Source organism: Conger conger, chromosome 6 (genome assembly GCF_963514075.1).
Source record: "Conger conger chromosome 6, fConCon1.1, whole genome shotgun sequence".
NCBI lineage: Eukaryota > Metazoa > Chordata > Actinopteri > Anguilliformes > Congridae > Conger > Conger conger.
The window spans coordinates 59,860,294-59,884,292 of record NC_083765.1 but is presented as its reverse complement, the minus strand read 5'-3'; the positions used below and the strand labels follow the sequence as shown (position 1 = coordinate 59,884,292).

Here is a 23,999-nt window from a genome sequence, read left to right as displayed (position 1 = left end):
TTTTAATTGAATGTCTCTTATGTTAAGAGGAATACTGTATAGAGCTCAGGGAATGTAGTCTCCTAGTTTGAGGATGCATGGTCTCAGGAGGTTAAGAGGGTGAGATTCCCTATGTGCCCCTCACACCTTGAGCATTGTCCTCCTGCTTGGTCTGGCAGGACCGGCCGACCTTGCTGAGGTGTTGGGGCGTGTCCCGCTCCGGCTGCTTGTAGTAGCGGCCCTCGTTAAAGACCCGCGGAAGGTTGACGGTGTGCACCTGCCGCAGCTGCTCGAAATCGCTGAGAGCCGCGCTCAGGTCCCAGTTCTTACCTGCGGACACATCGATGCAAGCACAGCTCTGTCAGTAAACCCTGTACTGGACACACTGCCCAGTCACTCATTCACATACACTCAGAAGTAAAGGTACAAAAACTGCTGAAAAAGGTACACATGTTAGTCACTGGGGCGGAACACTATAGGTACATAAAATACCTGTACCTTTTTTTCTTGGAAAACGTACTCTTTGTTACTGTATTATATTACTGTACTTTCAGGGTACATTTGGGACATTTGATCCTTGAAGAACAAAAATGCATTTCTGAGAGTGCCTTGTCTGAGTGTGCCTGCATTAAAGTAGCATAATGGCTCTTATGGGCCAATCTGATTATTGCTGAAGAATTCAAAAGGCTTTTTTTGCAGAAGAAAGCACACTGTAGCAAGAAAGCAAACCTCATACAAGTAGCATTCATACATTTATTAGCAGATTACACATATTTTTGTATGAATGCTACTTATATGAAGCTTTGACTCAGGTGTATTGCTCTCCCTCCTTTTGACCAGTATCCAGGATTTAGCTCTGCTTTGGAAATTAGGACACTTTAAGTTACTGAAGCCAATTTCCTGAACCTGCTCTCATGAGAGGGAGGGATCAGGAAGATCAGAGGAGTAGCAGGGAGAGGAACGAGAAAACAATCGAGGAATAGAGCAACGGGTGAGAGATGAACAGTGAGGTTGCAAAACAACAGGGAAGGAATAAAGGAGGAAGAGGAAAAGAACAGGTGAAAGAGGAGGCGAATCTGGATGTTATGATGAGGAACAAAATGAGAAGGAACAGTAGGCGTGGAGGAACGGTAATCTCTATGGAAGGCAAACTGAGCCAGCTGCCGAAAGGGACATGACGGCTAGGTCCCAGGACCGACCCGGCTGTCTCACATCACCTCAGTGACAAATACAAACATACACAGAGACGCAAACGGCCCCAGGCTCCCACACCTCTGTCCTTACACAACCCTCCGCCTCTCTCCCTAGTATTGCTCAGGCCCTTAAGCAAATGTCTATCCCCCCAAATCTTTTCACAGATGTCCTTAAAACACCCTCTCACACTCAAATCTCCCATCACAGTCCTTAAATAGTCCCTACTCCCAGATGCACACAATAGAATTTGAGTTTATCTCTCGTCATGAAGAGCGATTCACAGACTCGAACAGGTGTCAGCCTTTTATGGAAAACTGTGGAGTGGTTGCTGGTGTATGGGAAAGTGGCATTTAGCAGTAGAACATCCGCCTCTCATTTTGTACAAGTTCTTTGCATAAAGCTGTTTGCTGCTTGCAGAATGAGAACCAGTTGTGTGATGTCAGGCTGCAAGTGCCTTGTCTGTAAGGGCTGTAAGATATAGCCATGCTTGTGAAGATTTTTCACCCCAAGAGAACTCGTACATTGAATCCAAGGCCACACATCTAAGATTTTAACCCAAAGACCACTCATTGATGTATGCTATTTTACATTTCACGGTGTTGGTGCTGTCAAATACTTAAGCAGCTATAGCGGAATAATATTTCACTTTCAGTTTTCAGTCCCTTTGAATCTTTAACGGCATGCACCAGTGAAGAAAGGACATGTCAATATACAATTTCCTTCTCAATCGTTATGGCTACACAATTACCTTTTAAATTAAAAAATAAGCCCAATATCCTCCTAAAACCTGGCAGAAAAAAGTTTAAGTTGTAATACAAGCATCTTGGGTGACAAAAAAATGTAGTGTAGGTTTCAGCACAGTCGAATATTGTATATGGTAAATTATGACCATAGACCCTGGAGTGGATAAAAATTCATTCCAGGGTCTTAGGAGGATATCTGAACACGTCATTATTTCATTTTTATGACAACATCATTTCAACATCTTCACAGAGACTTGATCCCAGGCATCTAAGCTCACTACATACTACCCAAGGGTACTCTGAGCCCCGCTCTGCTAGTCAGGCTCAAAACTCATTAAACAATTTCAAATTTAATTCATGACATGAATGAAATGAATCAGGAAAAACAGAGTGACACTAAGTGCGTTAATCTCAATCAGTCCCACCAGTCCTTGCTCCTGATGGTGGCACCTGAATACAGTTGTTGCCATGGTCACCGTGAGGAGTGACTTCTTGGATTTTTTCCCAATCCCAGCACAATAGTGCTCACTCACTGTATCCATCTAACACATCCACCTCTGTTCTCCAGCACACATCTGAGGAACTCAATATGTGATGGAGGCTTCTAGACACTTCTTTTACCAGTTGGACAACCAGACCAGGGTCAGTTGTACCAGCAAGCTCATCCAAACCAAGATTTTTTCTGTGGAAGAACTATGGCTGCAGAATTCCTGCTTGAACTCTAAAATGAGTTCCAAGTCTCAGCTAACGCCGAGGAGTCCACAGCTGCAGGCCAAAATTGGGCAGTTGGCTTCAGTTTTTTTGGTTACTGCTGCTGCTTTGGTTCTTCCCAAAGTCTTCCACAGGCTACTAGTGGCTGGAGGCAAGAGATGTGCCTTTCCTCTGATCTGTAGTAGCTCTCCTGTAATACCGAGTTGAATTTTATGTATTACAATGGCTCACGGCTAACATTGGCGTGGTAGACAGACTTCAGCCGCTACATCAATGACTCGAAATTGCAATAAACAAATGGGTTTGGAAAAAAATGTAAATGATTGAAGAATGCGTGGACCTCTATATCTATGCACATCCTGTGACATCATGTCAGTACCCCTCTTTTCCCCCAGAAGGCAGCATTGCACACATTTTATTATTTGGCCCTTTGTCAGGGAGAACGTCACTGCAGTCACAGCACACAGGTTAAGGCCCATCCACACCAAGAACTATAACTACAACCATAACTATAAATATGTGATTTAAAAAATTGTGTCCACACCACAACTAACAACGACGACAGTGACGAATGATATCATCGGAATCACTTTTCACACGATTTTTTCCAGCTGCATGCACGGTAAAACACTGACAGCCAATCAAGATCCATCCAAATTTACAGGGCATCACGTTCAAAATGGCAGATGACATTGCCAAGAGACTATTTCCAGAATGTTATCGTTCATCAGCGTGGATGCTCACATGGGTGTCGTTAAAGATATAGATATAGTTACAGTTCTTGGTGTGGACGGGGCTTTACCCATGTCAGCCAATGAGGGATGGGAGCAGCAGAACTGTCCACCGCTGAGGAAAACCCCCAGGGCCTGCGGTGAGGCCCCTCTCAGTTAAGAGAGGCAGGAATGGAGGTGAATACACACTAAGGAATGGTGCTGCTGACGCCAGGGCATTCTGACACATTTTCTCACCCCCCGAACAATCTTCTGGGGGATTCTGCTCACCCCCTAACAGCCGCATCACTAAGACTCCATGGGATAACTCTGAGCAAACTGTTTCCAATAAACAAAAACAAAACAAAAAGTAAAAAAAGACAGTAGAAACGTGATTTCCATGTACTAGTTATCACTGGGAAGTAAACAAAAAAGCATGACCTATCCTGAATCCTCAATTAGGCACAGTTGTAGGTCAACATACTTGAAAAAAATCTAAACACTGGAGCCCAAAGAACATGCAGGTGCTATTGTGTACAATAACACCTACTATGTACATGTATATTTATTTGCATATAAAATTATGTGTATACACCACCTCTGAACAGTGGTCTGCCAGCTGTGTTGTATTTTCGCACAGTTATTGGATCAGTTAGGTACATGCAGAGGCGTGAAGATGCAGACGAAGATCTGATTCCACCCTGCAGTCAAGCTCGTCTCACCCCCACATTCCCCCTACTGCAAATAAGACCGAACGCCATTGCAGTTCATTTTCTTCTGCTTCCTTGTGTATTCTCAGCGACCGCGTTACTGTAGCTACAGGAGGCAGACGCAGATATGACACTGATCTAAAGCCCGTTTCATTAGGTCTTCCACCTGCCGACTTCAAGGCACTGATGCACTCAATGTCCTGCTCCCCTCTGGAAGCTTGAGAACGGCTCAGTTTCATCCGAGTCAGTCCTGTGTGCTGTGTGCTGCTGACTATTGCATAAGAACCCTGCTGAAATGCTGTTTATTACATAACCGTGCAGCTAAAATGCTCAGAATTTCAAATGGATTTTACATTAGGATTCTGTGACCAGGCTGTATGAAACAGTATATATGCCACTCATGTATGACTGAACCAGAAAACAGCACACAGCAGACATGGTATGACACCAAATGACCATGGTCCCGAGCAGAAAAAAACTGCAAACTGCTTGATAGCATTGTCTACAAAGAGGAAAGCTATTGGCTATATTGTATGCTTTGGATATGTTTGTTCTCAGAAATCGGCATATTGTACTGTGTGAAGGGTCACACACTGTTACAAATATAATCAATTAAAATGATGATGCAGTGACTGTTGCTGTCATTTTCCACAATGCACTGTGTTTCAAAGAGAAGAGAAGGGCACTGCATGCAAACTGGCGACTATCCTAATTTTTCTATTCCAATTATTCATGTTAGCTGGGGATACACTGCCTACACCCTGTCCCTCGGCAGCCCGGAGAGATCTGGCGACCCAGAGAATGACACGCCTTCTTCAAGCCGTATCGTCTCAGAGGCCAAGACCGTGATTTTGAGGCGCCCTGGGCGCTATTGTGCACAGCGATCCTACTAACCCTTGCCAAGTCCCTCCTTCGGAGCGGCAAGCCAATTATGTCACTCCACCAGAGCCAGCCAAACTCGGCTTTGGCAGGACCAGGATGCAAACCCCGGTCCTCGGTGAGCAACTGTAACAAACTGATGCCTGCATCAAGGTCCGTTACAATCCTAATTTTTCTGAATGGGATTCATTGAAAGAAAATAGAGCTGTTGGGAGGAGTTTATGCATGAAAACGTCCATGAAACAGTACACATAGGCTGCCAGATCACTGGCCAAGCTTGGCCGGACAATGGTAGCAGTCTGCCTGTCTTCTTCTGGGGATTCGAATGTGAAGAGCACCACCTCTAAAAAAACACAAAAATGTTGTTCTTATCAGCTTCTGAAAATGATCATTAGAAAAAAATGTATTTGTGGAGTTTGATGGATGAGATAAGTATGATAAAAAGCTAAATCTATTCATTAATCAATATATTCATCATTATTTTATTTTATTTTACAAAAGTGTAAGCCATGTAGATAAAGATTAAGTAGCCCAAAGAAAAGCAGGTATCTGGGAAAGATTTTGCTGCATCATTGCAGTACGTTTTAAACATATCTACTCTTCAAACAAAATTGGGCTCTGGAGGCTACTTAATGAGATAATGCTTGAAGATTAGTCTGCTTGCACCCTGAAGCGTCTGTCTGTGAAATCTCACCTCTCATGAACTCTCTCTCTAATGGATGACACAGGAAATGTAACAGCCTCTCAACTTCAAAAATAATTTCAAAGTTACATCACAGATTTACTCTGTATAGGGAGAAAAAATATTTAACAATTATACTAAAGAGAAGTTCCAAGTGTTCCAACTGTGAGACAGCAAGTTAATGTTACGTCTCTGATACCTTACACTCTCAGAAATAAAGGCAAGAAAAGCGACTAAAAAGGTACAAATACTTGTCGCAGGTGGCGGTACCCTAGATCAGTGGTTCTCAAACTTTTTGGACTCAGGGCACCCCTACACATAGTTTTTTCATTCACGGCACCCCTAAGATACTGATTACTTTTCACTCTCAGGAGCTTATTTCTGGCATTGTTTAACACTTTTACATTGAGCATAATGTATGATAGGCCCCATTATAACTATTTTCATCATTATTATTATTTTTTTATTAATATTAGATGATGATGATGGTTACCACCAAATAATATATATATTTTTTAATTCCGTAAAACAGATACATTCAGGATTTCTCTGTTTAGCTTTTGTTACAAAGCCTTTGATCTGTGCGGTCATAGCGGCAGCACCGTCGGTGCAAATACCTACACACATACCCCAGGTAAGACTATGTTCCCTGTAGTAGTCGTCTGTGACCCTGAATATCTCGTCACCCATAGCATGGCACAAAGCTTTACAAAATAAAAAGTTATCTGCAATACTATCTTCATCCACGTACCTCACGTCAGCGATCAGCTGGCAAAGACCACTAGCATCAGTTGAATCGTCAATTTGGAGCAAATTTCCCCCTCAACCATAGTTTCTCACAGAGGACAGATTCCATGTCGTCAGACATATCGTCAATGCGCCGTTTGATGGTGCTGTCTGATAGTGGAATTTTCTCTATTTCTTTGACAGCATCTGGCCCTAGCATAACTCCAACGGTTTTCTTGCACGCTGGCAACATGAGCGATTCTGCGATGGTGTGTGCCTTTTTAGCTTTGGCAACTAACTCGGCCAATAAAAAACTAGCCTCTTGTGCTTTGTCAGACACACGCACAGTTGAAAGCATACGTTCACTCTCTGCTTCATTTTGTGATTTCAGTCTCTTAAAATATTCTATGTCTTTAGACTTGTGTCCTGGATGCTTTGTTTCAAAGTGCCGTGCTAATTTGCTTGGTACCATCGCTTCATTAGCTAACTCCTCCCTGCATATCAGGCATAGTGGCGTGGGGCTCGTAGTAGCACCGCACCAGCTGAAACCATACTTCAGGTAGCAATCTTTGTAAAACCTTAGTTTTGGCCGTTATGCTTCTCCTGGCTGGTCGGACACGGCCTCCGATGTCAGTTGGGTGTCACGTTATTTGTTCTCTTAAGAAATCTATCCATACTTTATTTTTCTCATCAAGCTAGGCTACGACATCTGCTGACATTTAATGTTATAAAAGAAATTTTGAACTTGACGTTTAAACTGATACATTATAACATAATTTTATAGGCCTACTTAAAATAGCTAAATTCCAACTATGATCAAATTTTTTCGCGGCACCCACTTTGAGAAACCCTGCCCTAGATACATAAAATTGTACTCCTAGCCAGCAGCATATAATTAATTTGTACCTTTTTTGCTTGGGAAACGTAATCAGTTGTACATACGTAGCTGTACTTTCAAGGTACAAGCAAATTAGCCATAGTTAGCTCGACAAATTTACAAATATCTACCTGAGGCAATACAAACATAGAAGCGAGCGTTGTTGCACACACGTTGTGTTTCAGGTGGATAATTGTAAATTCGGCAAGCTAACTAATAGCTAATTTGCTTGTTGCAACCGAAAACAAACTGGTGTCGTTTTATAACTAGATATTTATTCTTCGCTTGAATAATAAGCAATAGTTTACAGAGTTTCAGTGATCGCTTGTCTGGAGTGCAATTTGGGCAGCTACACGTTCAAAAAAAAACTCTTGAGTTGCTTGCTCATAATATAGTTGGTTAGCTAAAGTGAAAACTTCAAAAAGACAAAACATATAAATAGTGTTGTGCACGACGAAAAGACGGCAGGCTCTGTCGTGTTTGTCACCGTCAACTTTCCAAAAACAGTGCATGTTGTGGCTTGAGGGAGTTTGTTGCTGCAATTCCTCTCTTGACCATTAGGAGTCCAAAATTACCTATTGTACCTTTAAAGAGAAATTCCTAGCGTTCCTACTTCATGGATGCTGGTATGCAGATGCTACCTCTCTGGTCCCAGCGTAAGCAGTCAGCAAGACAGCCAAACCCCACAGGGGACCTCACCTTCCAGCAGGTCTCGTGCCAGACCAGGTTCGGCTCCTGTGGACCGGACAAAGTCCGACAGGACCGCGTCCATGTCCAGAGTCATGTGATCACGCGGGTGCGCTGCCCAGACTGCAGCGAAGGGCTCCGTGGCCGCCAGGGTGGCCTCAAGCTGTCATCTGCCGTCAAAACAAGAACTGTTAATGAACTGTAGGTGGGACATATTATGTGAGAATTAGCATAAACATATGACATATTCATATGATACATGGAAATATGGTCATATGTAAATAACTGATTTAAAATTAATCAGTTGAAGAATATGGAAGATTTTTCAGAGCTGGGGGACTATTTGCTATGTCGTGTGAAAAATGTGTTGCTACTGTTTACTTTGTCAGTTAGCAGAGGACTAACATAGAGGACTAACTTAACTACAGTATTTGATGTTAGCTGGAAATTGGACTCATCTCGAGTATTGGTGTGATATAATGAACCTAAATTTGATATAATGATTGTATGAAATGTGCTCAAAGTTGCATTTATTCTACTGTATATTATGTTTAATTTAAACACAATGGATGGATTGAAATACAGCTGTCTGCCTACAGATGACTGCCTGTCGTGCGCCATATTGGTTAATAGTGTATAATTATACACAAAGCTCTTAGAGCAGTGGCTGGCTTAATAACAATAATGGCAATTACAATAATGCTCCAAGTTCTGCCTCTCTCCGGAATAAAACAGCATCTGCTCTTTGTTTGCTTCATTCATTTGTTGTTGGATATTCATTTGCCCGCTCTTACTGGAAGAGGCTAAGTACGCATGAGGGCATTTCCATTTTTATAAGTTCTCCTGCATTTGGCAATGACAGGCTCTATTTCTTCATCCTTCATAAGCACCTTTGTACTTTAATTTGTACCTCACCAAATAAAACATATACCTCTTCATCCACCCTTTGAAATGCTCTCATTTCTAATGATGAATCTAGGTGCTTTCTGGCGTCAGCTGCTGGGGCACTCATACCATGCTATGAGGCAGAGCACTGTTTTTACGACGTCATATAGCGTATGTGGACCTCTATAATCTAGTCAAATAGTCACCTGATTTCATTCAGAACATTTCTAACATTTCCGCTTCTCATTGGCCTCCACTGGCTTCCTATTGCCGCACGCATCCGATTCAAGGCCCTAGTGTTGGCATTTCAGGCTGCTAAGGGGACTGCCCCACATTACATACAATCCCTGATCACTCCCTACTCCCCAGCTAGACCACTCCGGTCTGCCAGCTCTGGTCGCCTTACGGTTCCCTCTCTACGGGCACCTGGCTGTCGAGCTGCACGTTCACGCCTGTTTTCCGTTCTGGTTCCGCAGTGGTGGAATGACTTGCCTACCACTGTCAGGACAGCAGAATCCCTCCCCCTATTTCGACGCAGACTCAAAACACACCTCTTCAAACTCTACCTTAGTCCCCCCTCCTGATTTACCCCGCCCCCCCCTTCTGATACCCCTATCCCTGTCTAACCCCCCCCCCAAAAAAAAAAAAAAAAAAAAAAAAAAAAAAAAAAAAAATTGCACTTATAATGACGACTATATGTTTAGAACAGCAGTCCAGGTGTATTTTTCTTGTTCTGGATGTGATGCTTTGACTTGTGGTAGAACCTATGCACTTGTAAGTCGCTTTGGATTAAAAGCGTCTGCCAAATGACTAAAATGTAAATGTAATGTAAATGTAACCCATGAGCTTTAATTAAGGCTCACACAGTGCTATAAATGCACAGTTCTGTAAATCAGTTTACTGAGTATAGTACTGTCTGAAAAGAATGAAACAGAATAACCATATTTAATTTAAATAATAACTGTTCTACAATAGAATTAAACAAATCCGCTGCAGATGCGTTGGTGTGGTTCATGTAGATTTGTTTTTAAAAACTGGAGGGCTCAGCTCTTGTACAGGCAAACCTATTATCGTATGTGCTACAGTCTGACCTGGAGCCAAACATTAAGAATACAATCCTGGGTCTGACCTGTTTCATTCCATTTGGGAGTTAAAGCAGTAAAGTAGTACAGTAGTCACACACTGCCTTCCTTTTGTTAAAAATAAACACTAATTCAAGAGCTGGAGTACAGGTGGCTAGCAGTTTGTCTGTATATTTTACATCATTTCCTATTTAGGAGCCATCAATGCATGTAATGGTAGAAATGGCAGAATATGAATGATAATCACTTTGTTGGTTGCCAAAATCAGAAAGAGGCGAGGCAAAATTGACACTGTTTTTATACATTTAATAAATAGAATTAGAAACATCTGTGTGAAAACATCTGATGAAAACCAAAGACCTGACGTAATACCAGCAGAAATGAAACACAGTGCACTGCCTCACCTCTCAGATTAAATGTGATTCTGCGCTCAAGTAGCCTATCCTAACACCAGGTGCGCTGCAAAACGGGCAGAAACACGAGGCCTCGTCAGCGCTCCCGATGAGACGCTGCGAGCCAGAGGCGAGCAACACGGCGAGGATCCCTGCAGGGCCATCACAGCTGACAAAGCCCTCTGCCCAGGCACAGGCCTGTCCTCAAACCGACCGCCGGGGTCATTCTGGGGCAGGCAGCGAAGCTCCGGGCCGCTGTTTGGCACACGGCCCCCTATCTGAATCCACGGGGAGAGAGCGCAATACTTCATCGCCACAGAAGGCCATACTGGTCTGAGAAACGCTGACTGCAGACGAAGACGCCGTAAAGTAATTAATGGTCGTGTTTGTCTGAGTCGCAGCTGCTGGTGAGTCGTGGACAGAGTACACATGCGTTCAGAATTTCAATGCAATGCTTTTCAGCCAACTTTCGCCATTTATGCAAATTATTAAATGTCTCCAACATGTCTTCTAAGAAAATGAATATAATTTGCAGAACATAGCTAGTTGTCCATAACGGGGTTTAACTCAAATAGCCTTTGTGTGAGACAAAAATGTGTAAAAATGAAAGATAATTTTCTCCTGAGGTGGGAAATTCTTTCAGGAAACTTCTCGCACTGTAATTCAGGCTATCGGGAGTGAGGCTACCAGGTGGATGTTCATCTGCTCATGATTCTGAACTCTTGCCATGAAAACACATCACAGCGGGAGATGTAGGATTGTACATGCGCGATTATACAGGGCCAAGTTTAGAAGAGGAGACAGGGAATTTGACAAGGGCATCAGGGAAACATTCTATTCTTTGTGTTAAGTGGTGTTTCTTGTTTAATAACCACAGTGAATTGAGGCCTTGGTTTGTCATCCAAAGAAATCCACCTTTCCACGAATAATGATCCCATTACTGAACTGGGACACTGACTTTTCTATGCAATTTCAGATGCAATACTGCCCCCTACTGGTCTAAATACAGTCATCAGGCAGGAAAGGACTGGGTAGTTCAGCACGACTAATATCTGGGACTGTTAGAACAAGATCTATGCAAAAATCCAAATCAATTAAAATAGTATGTAAAAATGTTTGTTTGAGCACCATCAGAAACAGTTCTTTACCGTGTGTACAATTTATGAATATTTCTCTATTTTATACTATAATACAAGGCTGCTGGTACCATACACCATATGCCATACATCTTCTGCATATCTTAACTGGAGAAATGACTGGCTGGTTGGCTGTCATTACTGGAAAAGCCTACACTACCCATCACTTAAGGATTTTCTGACTTGAGATTAGCTGCCCATCTATACCCAACACTGGAAATTTCACTGTGGAGCATGCATAATTTTTGTTTTGCCACTGTTACTCCTGCTGGATTCAGTATTGTTACATATCGAGGGCAGTAGAAGGGACAAAATGACAAAATGAGGGAGCAGTCCACATACTGTGGACCTAGAGCAGAGGAACATGCTTTTTTGGTTAATCCAATTACTTTTAAGTTTTTATGTTTGAAACTAGAAGAGCCCAATTTCAGTGCTTCCTTGTTCAGTCACTACCCTATACACTGGCTTCACTCAACACGGTGCCACAGAGCAACACAGTCAGAAAGAGTTCCTTAAACAACAAGATCACTAAAAAAATCAAGACCTTAGAATTAGAAGAATTCCCAGCATTTCAGTTTCAGTTAACCTGTGAAAGCACTGAATCCCAATATCGTAAAACTACTTAAAACACAGATAGAACCTTATAAATCCAAGGTAACAATATTTATAGAAGTATAAATGTGTATTATTACTGTTCATTTCCTGAACAGATATTGGTACTTTTATCCAAGGACAACTTGAATTTCTGCATCTTATACATTTATACAACTGCATATTTACAGAAGCAAATCAGGCATTAAAGTGCTTTGTGCCCGTATATCAACATTCAGTCACCTACTAATCGAACATGTAAACTTCTAGAAACAGTGTCAGTCCAGTTTCTTCACCATGACAGTACGTCACACTAATACGGCTGAATTGTTGTTCATAATGTTTTTTTCAGTATGTTTGCCAAAGGAAAAGCATTATGTAATGTTTTCCAGCAGGTTTGTGAAAGCCTGCCGTGACAATGATTACAGCAGCATAGAGAAAATCTCTGCAGTGTAGAAAGGATCAATAATGATGGATCCTGGGGCCAGATGACCTGGTGGTACTGAGGCCATCTTGGGCTGCGTTGTGATTGTCGGATGGCTCAACTACAAAGGCTTGGCTGTGTTATATCCTTGCAAAGAATGTTTTGAAATATGTAATTGCACGCTCAAAAAGGGAGGTATAAAATAAAATGAAATATCCAGTCACTGAATTTAATCACAAGATCTCTGAAAATGTAGCAGTTCTCTGAATAATTGCCGATCTGTCCCACATAACATTTGCAAGTTAACCTTTGACTTGACCTTTAACATTTGTAGCTACTAATCATAAAGTTTGGTTGTCAGTGAAGAGTGAAAACTGTATGCGTTAAATGAAGCATGTGGGATGTGCATCTCAGTCACACTCAGCTTTATTTAGGACACTGGAGACTTCTCAAATCACATGGGAAAACATTAAGCAACTTATCACAGAATGAAATCACCATAGATCGGATATCAAATAAATTGCACTATTACATTTTTCATGACTATTCAGGGACTCTTTTCAACATGTCTGGAAATACTTGAAATGACTTGTAACATAAAGAGTGCGATACAGGTTAGATGAACAAACTATTCTAATTAAGTATAAATATAATTTCCCATAGCAGGTTTACAACATAAATCAGCCTTATGTGCAGTAACTCGAAGATGAAAGACCTTTTCTCTGGACCAATGTGTCTTATTCCCTTCTCAATGATCTTTGCTCATTCTTTAAAAGGGACATGGGGGAAATGGTACAACATACGTAACATGGATGACATAAATATCTGTCAGAATAAATAGACACAGATTTAAGTCAAGCAATTCACCCAGGTTATAGGTTTCGGGTGAGACGATGGGAGTTACCTACTTTCCACGTCTGCACTGTGAAGTTCTGCGACAGCCTTGATATTGGCACACTCATGTCAGGCAGTTACTTTAGTCCATAGTTTCATACGCAAGAGGAGAGACAGCAACTAGGAGGCCTGAAATTCAAGAAAAAACGCAAAAAGAATTAACCTCAATCCTCTGGAAATGAAAGGCAAAAGCACAAATGCACGCAATTTCGATGACCTGCAGGTGGTCACAGAAAACAGGTGAAGAATGTTTCCCTTCTGAACTAAGAAGTACTTTAACACCATGAGCAACAGCTTCTATCACCTTTGTTCACACTGGAGAATTTGAGAAATGGAGGTGTATTAACAAAACAACAATGCAATGACCATTCTGTCTTCCATTGAACTGAGGCTGGGTAATAATGTTTTTGTTCAATGTCATCATTATGTTATCAAAGTACTCACAAGCAGGCTTTGCATTCATCTACTGCCATCATCTTAAATGCAAAACCACAGTTCACTATTAATTACATTACATGGATTGCTGTACACTTGCATAAATACCGCAAACATAATCAAGAAACATTATGCATTATGAAGTATGAGAGGTTAAGTAAACTGAATACACAGTCGATAAAGGTGGTATGATTTATGCAGATGGACTGGCACAGTATTTTTACAAGACACTTAATTTAATAGTATTTGTCTTCTCGTACCCAATATCAACTTGTCAGTTGGTTTATTATTTAATTAATTTAATGATGAAAGAAATGATCGATTCACTGAAAACAAACAACTTTTTTCATTAAACAACTGAGGCATCATCCCACAAAGTTTACACAGTAAAGTTAAAGGTCAACCCCTTACAGGAAAAAATATATGTCTATTGACTTGTGTGTTCCTAGTTATCTGCAGCTCTAGGTACAGTATGTGAGAACGACTTCAAGGTGACCTGTAGCTCCATGTGAGACTGCACTGGACACATCTGTGAGCTGGAACACGGAGGAAGCAGAGGTAGAGGAAGGCCATGGCTATCCCAGTGGAATTCAAAACTGGCAATGCTGGACCCCTTTTCCTCCCCATTTTCGTTTACCAGTTCTGCTAATTCAGAATAGCACCCTTTAATTAAAAGCTTAATGAAAGCTCTGCTCTTTAACCACATGTGAATTGTTTCAATGTAAAATTGTAGAGTACAGACCTAATTCAGGGAAAATAAATTGTTGTTGTCCCAAACATTATGGAGCTCACTGTACAATCCTTTATAATTGGTTTCATTCCTCTCCCCCAGTACAACTGCCAGCGAACACCACTTAAAGGGTGTTTAACAGAAGAGACTGGCTATTCACTGCTGCTGCCATCCAAAGAATAATATAACAGAATAACAGCATGTCACGGTGACCCAATCCTTTTATAGCCATGAATACGTTTTTAATTGCTTCCATGATGCAGTGCAATTGTATCGGTGGCGTAGGAGTGCACCAGCTCACCAGGTCATTTTCATAAGGTTACTGAGTGCAGTGCAATGTGTTCTCCCCCACTTACCAATAAAGAATCACACAAACACTCATTTATTCACACACACACACACACACACACACACACACACACACACACATAAATATAATGAGCAAAAATACATGCACACATGCGCCAACACAGACACATTCAAATATACAAACATGCACACACACACACAGATGTGTACGCAAGCACAGACATGCACATGCACACACATGAAGAGTTGTTCACCACCCACGTTCCACTGAATCCCGACCTCTCAGCTAGCAGTCTTCCAGTATTTATGAGCCTACATTCACAGCCAGTAAACGCAAAACGCAGACCATCCACATTGCAAGTGCCATCACACAAAAAAGACATCAAAGCTTATACTGTACTGTATGTGGTTCTCAATTCCAGTTAAAATTAAATATATGCATGAAATAATAAATGCTTCTGGAAATTGTGTCTTATAAGAGTACATTATATTACATTTTATTTAGCAGACGCTTTTATCCAAAGTGATGCACAAAAGGTGCATACCATCACAACAAACTACAGAACAGGTCAGATTAGGTACAATCAGTTGTACAGCCATGAACATCAAGTCTAGTATACACGGTATCCCCACCTTCAAGCGCAAACTGAAGACGCACCTCTTCAAGCGGCACCTCTCCCCATCCCTCCTTACCTCCCTGTGATCCTTAATTGTTGTCTTTGTGATTTACGTAGTGTTTCGGTATTTTTAGTTGGCTAGGTAAGCAGTATTTGGATAGTTAAGTTTGGTCACTTTTGCTTTGTTGTTTGTTTAGTTGTTGTTTAAAAAAAATAAAAAATATCTTATCTTTGTTGTAGGGGTAGCAATTGAAATTGTACTTCCCTCTAGGGTCTTTCAGCGCACTTAGCCCTGGTTATGGGTATGCACTTTGTTGTACGTCGCTCTGGATAAGAGCGTCTGCCAAATGCCAATAACGTAATGTAATGTAATGTAGATAGGCCAAGTCAGTTAGTAATAAGGTCAGGAACTACAGTACAGTACCAAGATAAATACAAATGCAACAGGCAACACACAAAGTACATACTGTACAGCATTATTACAAATACACCCTGGAATGGTGAAAACACAGGGATTTTCAGACTGACTTTTCTCACATCCAATTCTCTCTGAATTACAAGCTTGTCATGAGATGTAGTGTCTGCCTTTCACATGACTTGTCATTTTCTGAATTGTTCAACGTCTTTGTTTTTCAAGTTAATTAGGACTTCTTGCAGATCTGATTTGCATAATTATTCTGTAAATTGATTGTAAAACACACACACACACACACACACATACACACAAACAGTCACATTTTATGCACAACAAATAGGCAATTGGCCTTCACTATTCCTTGTTCATGATTTGGCCCCTTCGTGCTTCCACTACATAAAGAGAGCATGTCAAGAGGTCAGAGGTCACAGTAAGGAAACCACCCTCTTTTCAGGTCTGGTACCAGATAAGGAGGAAATGCACACATTAGAATAATTCTTCCAACAAGCATCACCACAAGTATTAATCTGCGTCACAGCTCCGTCGAGATGAAATATAAAGTAAGATGTGAGATGAGAAAAGATTTCTGATTTAACACTGTCTTTTAAAAACATGACTGCTTCTAAGAGGTCTCAAGGGGTCACACTATAGCTGTTATTGTATCAGCAAGCTCAAAGGGAACCAGTTGTCCAACTCTGCTGAATTCAAAGAGCACACCTGTACAAGAAGCTTGGGTCCTTATCCAGACATGCTGAGCACAAAGTCTCAGAGTACCCACAGCGTGTTCTGCTGGGAGTGCTGATTCAGCCTGACTAATACTGATATACGAAACTGCTGGTACAGGACCTCCAGTTCCCCTTTCCCATGTCCTATATGATCCGGACTGACACCACACATTTGAGAAGGATATACTGCATATATATATATAAAGGCTATAGGCCTACTATAGTGGCTGCAGTGCTTGACTGGGACCTGGGGGATTGGTGATTTAAGCCCCAGTGTAGCCACAATAACATCAGTGCAGCTGCTGGGGCCTTCAAGGCCCTTAACCACACACACATTGCTCCAGGGGGTATTGGCTCCTGCTTAGTCTAATCAGCTGCGTAGTGTAGATTCGAGCACAAGACACTACACGGTCACTACAGGAGGGAGAGATTTAGTTTGATCTCCTCTCATCTCCTACCAGTGACACAAGCTTGCATCTGCGGTCTACCTGTGTCAGAAGGCTGTGACATATAGGCCCACTCCCAACGCCACGACTGCACAGCTCAGCTGGGGGATGACCCGACACAGCGGTGCCAGGTACCATGCACTCTGGAGCACATGCACGCGCTCTCCACTTCCCTAAATTGACTGAGGATTCCGTAGCATCACAATCGGTGTATGAATACAGCTGGGTATTCAAACTTGAGAGACAAGAAAAAAAAAAAATGAATTGATATTGATTAGAAAGAAAAAAAGAATGCAGATACCCCACCGTAAAATCCAGCTATGTCAGCTTCACCAGCTTGAAAACTGAGCTGGTCAAGCTGGTCATCAAGCTGGTCTAGCTGGGTATGAGTGGGTCAACCGGCTACCAGCTGTTTCAGAACATACTGTAGCATGAGCTGGTTAAATCATGTCAAGTCGGGAGCTAGACTAAACTGGCCAATTAGCTACCAGCTGTTTCAAAACCTAGTTGTTTTATTCCGCAGGGTATGCAGAATGAAACGAGGGCTCTTGTTGAACTGAAGAGAACTGAAGCAAGATTCAGACCCACAGAATATTTTTTTGGCAGTGTGACACTGTCACGCACAGTGCAAGAAAGTCTGCAGACGGATATAGCCTAGACACGTTTTTTTCATCTTTACAAAATGGCAGTTGTTCTTTCCCCCTAAATTGCTGTGATGGTGTTAATTTATTCCCGCTAAACCAGGAAAGAACAGTGCAGGTAAAAACAATAAAGCTTATTTTGGAAACATACGCCTGCGGGAACATTACTAGGTCAGGCGTGTGGACGATGCCGGCTTTCTGACATTTCTAGGCTTGTGTCTGAGCATCGACCAAAAGGCACAGCAATAGAAAGACCTGCCAAACACCTGCTTTGATGTGACAAAACAGAACGCCAGCCACATCCCTGCTAAAACCTTAATGAAAGCCGTGCTCTTCAGATCAGTGGTTCGTGGGACAAACTGCAGACTATGTGATTCAATGCTGGAACCTGCACCAAAGATTACACTCATAGAGCTTCTATACACCCAATTTCTCATCTAAAAATGTACAGTAACCATCTGTGCCAATGATGCTGCTGGCCTAGTATAATAACATGGCACCTTCTGCACTTGTGGGTGTTTTAATGTGTGTTTAATAGTGTTTTAAAAGGTTTAATGATACTTGGGCCACAATGATCCCTGTTAATATACCAGTAATTTAGTATGGCTCTGGTTTAAAAATATGGTTAGTAGAAAAGCTTTTGGTTTAAAAAACACTGATAATGATGAGCCAGCATGTTTCCAGCTCTACAGTGGGAAAGGGCTGTAATGAGCCGGCCTGGTTCCAGTTCTACAGTGGGAAAGGGCTGTAATGAGCCGGCCTGGTTCCAGTTCTACAGTGGGAAAGGGGTGTAATGAGCCGCCCTGGTTCAAGTTCTACAGTGGGAAAGGGGTGTAATGAGCCGCCCTGGTTCAAGTTCTACAGTGGGAAAGGGCTGTAATGACTCTGCTGTCAGGAGTATGAGGATCGCTGGACAGACCCTCCTCTGAGGGATTCCACAAAGAAAACTCCCACCATTCATTGTGGGTGCTGAGAATCCAAGGTGGTCGCCTTGGCAACCAGCGATAAATCCCCCCCCCCTTCTGCAGAAGAGAAGATGATTCTAAGCTTGAAAACATGCCAGAGGAAAAGCACAGAACTCGGAGAGCACCTAAAAAATCCTAAAAACCGTTCCAAAGTTCCAGTGAAGTACCACTGCATCAGCAGTAATTCAAACTGCATTCATTCATCAAAATTATTCAGTTTTCAATAAAGCCTGTGTAGTCACTATAAATCAGCATCAATTTTAAATGTAAGGTCCTCGTGCTGTAAGCTACTGCAAGTATTGTCCATTGTCGCTCATGCTAATTCGCTAAACAGGAGCCAAGTCAATTTTAATAGGCTACCGCCAAAGAACTAGTGGTTATGTTACATCCCTGGGAAGTTGGTGGTTCAAGTGCCGGTGTTGCCACGGTAAGATCTGTGCAGCTGTTTGGCCTTTGAGCAAGGCCCTTAACCCCGCATTGCTCCAGGTGGGGGATTGTCCCCTGCTTAGTGTAATCAACTGTAAGTCACTTCGGATGAAATTGTGAGCTAAATAAATCTAATGCCGCTCTTTTGTTATAATTAGCGCAGGAAGACAAGGCAAGACAGGAGGAAGGCACAAGAAGAAGAAGAGTCAAAGGATGCGACTTTAAGAACTGCTCTGTTCTCTCCTGGCATCAGATACACGCATGGAAAAAAAACATGCTGTCAAGTCGCAATGATGTGATCTTTACTTTGAGTGGGGAGGGGCCCACACAGCTCTGTCCGTGGACTGCAGAGTGAACGGGCAATCTGATTGCAGTGCTGTGAGGGACTGCAAGTGCTAGTGTCGACACACCCAAACTGATGGAGCAGGAATGCGCGGAACATTTTGGGATGAGAAAAACCCCTCTAAATTCACAAATCTGTGTGCAAGATGTATCACCTGGACAGAGGTACAAGCACAGAAAACCTTCTTAGTATTTCACTAAAATAAATATGATGCATAATGAGTTTATAAATAAAGAAATAGAAAAAGGTTTCCAAGAAGAGCCACAGACATTAAGGAGAGTGCCGACCTTCAAATCAGATTTTTCAGACACTCCACTTTTACATTTTCCTTAATGAGGAATTCAGAATGCACACAAACACACTGTCAGAAATACAGTGACAGTAAGTGGAGGTACATTTTTGTTCTTCAAGGACCAAATTTCCCAAATGTACCCTGAAATTACAGTAATGTTCTCTTTGGGTACACATGAGTATGTTTTCCAAGCAAAAAACTTACAAAATAATGATATATCGCTGGATAGTGGTAAAAATGTTATGTACCTATATGGTACCACCCCAGTGACAAGCACTTGTACCCTTTTAGGCACTTTTCATACCACAGAGAGTCTCACTGTGCACACTGTAGAGGAAAGAGTGTTTAAGGCTAACTCCAGTCCCCGTGTTTAACAAAATGCTGAGCTGAGCGAAACGTTGCTTGTGCGCTGTGAAAGCTGAATTATCACTCCCACATTCCTGTAAAATCAGTTCCCGTTTTAGCCTGACAATGTGGAAAAAAAAGCCTTCTCTTGATCTCCTGAGGGCCGCTTCTGGATCCGGCGCTGATAAACAATCTGCTGTGTTTGCTTCTACCCTTAGAGGAGGAGATGGACCTCATTCATACCATCCAGAAATGAAAAATACCTTGGCCTCTCCCACACTACCTTCCCTGCCCCCAATGAGCACAGAAAATAGTGCCTGATCCCTCTGAATTTAAAGTCTGTTAAAGGCTAAATGTACAAATATCTCTTTTTGTTTTCTACTGTAGTACATTGGTCATCACCTTTATGTATGATAATGGATGAACATCCATGATCCATATTGAAACATTCATTTTAATGACAATTTTTAACGGCAAGTTAACTTGAACATGAACAATTCACAATCATTAGTACTGAAGTGTATTTCAGTTTGTCATGCATTCTAATGCAATACACAGTAAAAAGAAATGGACAATGGCTACATTACCTCAAGCATAACTGTTACGTGATAGATACCACAATGCTTTCAGATCAAATGACTTACACCGAAGACCAGAATACCCTACTACTTTGTTTATGAAGGTAATCATACTCTATCACATAAACCGCCACAGCTATAAATGTATGAGCTAGGACACTACAGTTAAAAATAGAGCTAAATCAATGAAACCAACATTCCAGTTCTTTAGAGCTGCAGCTTACAGTACATACAGATTATTCAGATACCTCAAATTCCACATTCTTAATTTGTTTTATCAAAATAAAGATTTGGTTAATGCACTATTATCTATAGTGCTTTTCAGTAGACTATCCTTCAGAAACAGACTGCCATGAAACAGCCTCAATCATTTCTTCCATTTCATTTCCCAGGCATCTACTGTAGTAATAAGCACAGATGAGTTACCATGGCAATTCTAAATTAAGCAAATGATCAAGATTCTAAATTAAGTAGAAACTGCAAAACTGTCGTGTTGCACTTGTTCTGTATGTAATGAGATATATTACATTGTAAAACAATGTTGAGTTACACGATAGGTCTACTCATTACTACTGGTCATTCATGCGACAGATATTACTCATTAATTGTATATTCAAATGTGTCTTTCTGAAATAGCACACTGATGATGGTCTGTTATGTTGTTGGCATGGTGTATTGGACTGGCTAACATTCAGCACTGTAGGCCCATGGCCTCTCTTTAGATAGTATGTAGCATAGCCTGTAGCCATAAGCCTGTAGAATAATGATACATGACTGGGACCTGGAAGGTTGGTGACTCAAGCCCCGGTGTAGCTACAGAAAGATCTGCACAGATCTTGAGCAAGGCCCTTAACCCCACATGCCCCGGGTCAAATGCAGAGGACAAATTTCCCCACAGGGTTCAATAAAGTATCTCTTCTTCTCTGAGGGAAAAGGCCTACAGACTACGCATGATTGAATCAGCTGCTGGATGGTACACACTGCTAAGGTATTTTGTTGGCACACGCAGATGTCTCTCTGTGCTCGGGAATGAAATCCTAACTGGGCAGTGCTGCCCACGGACAGTGCCCTCACAATGCAGGTCACCGATGCCTTTAGCGCCACCCGGGGAGGGAGGGATTTGGGCTTATTCTGCCACTCTGTGTGAGAACATCCTCCTCTACTCAAGTGGGCGCGGTGCAGAGGTCCTGCTGCAGCTCCGCAGGAGATGACCGACTGCAGCGCAATGACTGCACAGCTCAGCCGGGAGGCTGTGGCGTAGAAAGACATGGCAGCTTGTCTGGCATTGCAGTAATGCGACAGGCTCACAGACACAATTTGGCATTCCAAATTGAAGGGAAGGAAAAAACTAAGGTTGAATTAATGAACTGTTCTTGCAGCCAAGGAACACCAGATGGGTTTTCCGCAGCTCTGACAGCCAGGTCAAGCAGCCCGTTTGCTTCCGTTCACATGTTTAATAATGATTTGGTAATGATGGAAACTGACAAAGATTGGAAAAAATGATCAACTGACACCTTACATCTAATTTCCCTGCACATCACTCAGATACTATATTTTCCCATATTGGTTGTTAGTAGTGCACTATGATTTCCTGAATATTGAGATATGGGCTAGAACGAAACAATAAAGGACACTGAAAAAAAAGGAAATGCAGAGAATAGTGAATAAAGAATATCAATTGGTGATCAATATCAATAGGTTTCTTCACTTTGGAAACACTGATATGTACAGCAAATTTCATAGCAATCTGACCATCACTTTTCCACATATGTCTGTCATGGGCAGATGGACAAACTGACAGACGGACATAAAGACAAACGTCATTACATCATGACGGCAGTGGTAAAAACATGATGGTATTGATGTGTATCTGTAGTATCAGTGCTCTTACCAGGGCTGTTTTGGGCTGAGGGGACGATTCTCTGGCTTCATAAAGTCATGACACAGGCTCCTGCTGTCCTCATCAGATCAGAACTTCCAGTGGGCAGGCACACCCTCTGAGGCCCTGTCTACAATGATAAGGAAACAAAGTCCAGGATTCGGTCAACATACGTCTTCAACTTTGATTCATATTCATTTTTAATGCAGGCATACTGTGCAGTATTTCTGATAGTGGTCACTGTCGAGGAAATGAAATTGGCAGGTTGACTCGATTTTGAACGAGCCCTCTCTGCTTGTAATTGTGTTTCTCCACCTCGGTCGGTCATTGCAGTAGGTAGCTGGCTATAAACGCTCTAATGCCACCCCATAGGCTCTGTAGCCACACTCAGAATGGTAAATGGTTGGCATTTATGTAGCACCTTTATGCAAAGCGCTGTACAATTGATGCTTCTCATTCACCCATTCACACACAGACACGCAGACAGACCCAACGGCGATTGGCTGCCTTGCACTTGGGGGTTTGGTATCTTGCTCAGGGATTGAACCGGGAACCCTCCAGCTGCCAGACGACTGCTCTTACCTCCTGAGCTAATGTCGCCCCCAGAAAAGACCGTCACGCCCAGAAACATCCCAAACACATATCAGAAGAAGAAATGCAGGCAGAGGAGCACGATTTCATCAATTGTAAAACAAAGATTGCAAGTGCATCATAGAAATGACTGAGCATAGTTATTTTATAATATTCTCAAGGTAAAAAGTATCTCACCAGTGTTGGTGGAAAAGAAAAAAACATTTACCGGATTTAGAAACAGGTGTTGGTGTAATTCAGAACAGAGAGACACAAATAGAGACGTGCATTCAACACCTTCCCTGCGACACAGAAACAAGGCTGCATTGGGATTCATGCTTAAATACTGCACTGTTCTACGCCGTTTCAGCAGTGTTTCTCCTTGCAGCCCCTCTGTTGCCGAGGGGGGTAATGGAGAGCATCAGACAGAAACATGTGCATGACTCACTGTGTTCGCCAAGACGTGAGAGCAGTCTTTCTCATAAAGAAGGAAGGTAAAGACAAGTACACTCTCAGAAATAAAGTGGCAGCGGAGGTACATTCTGTTCTTCAGGGATCAAATTTCCCAAATGTACCCTGAAAGTACAGTAATGTTCTCTTTAGGTTCAAATGAGTATCCAAAAAATGTACAAATTAATTATATATTGCTTATAATTAATTATATATGTTATCACCCCAGCGACAAGCTACCTTTTCAGGCACCTTCCGTACCTTTATTTCCGAGAGCATACAATGGGAGCATACCTGTGTAGCTCTCAAACGAGAGGAGCACACAGGTATGGTCCCAAGCAGAAGCCTTTTCATAGCGGAAGGCGTAGCACGGAGGCTGCCCAGAACACGGCGTTCATTCTCCGGCACGGCGTGGTTATTATCACCGCAGCTGTACTGTGTGTGTGAGCACAATATGAAATGACACAAGTGTCCAAGCATGACGGCGAGGGCCGTATCGTCCTGATGACAGGGCCCCAGAAGCCTTTCTCA

General features: G+C 42.1%; 1 protein-coding gene across 1 annotated transcript in view; it reads right to left on the bottom strand.

Moving 5' to 3' along the window:
• Positions 1 to 23,999, bottom strand: part of LOC133131000 (OTU domain-containing protein 7A-like) — a 70,747-nt gene that overhangs the window by 24,882 nt on the left and 21,866 nt on the right. The window contains exons 2-5 of the mRNA XM_061246068.1: positions 22,461 to 22,578; positions 13,317 to 13,431; positions 7,911 to 8,068; positions 127 to 309 (exon numbers count right to left, since the gene is read on the bottom strand). Coding sequence (XP_061102052.1) covers positions 127 to 309; positions 7,911 to 7,995 — 268 coding nt within the window. The 5' untranslated portion in view covers positions 7,996 to 8,068; positions 13,317 to 13,431; positions 22,461 to 22,578. The remainder of the gene's footprint in view (positions 1 to 126; positions 310 to 7,910; positions 8,069 to 13,316; positions 13,432 to 22,460; positions 22,579 to 23,999) is intronic.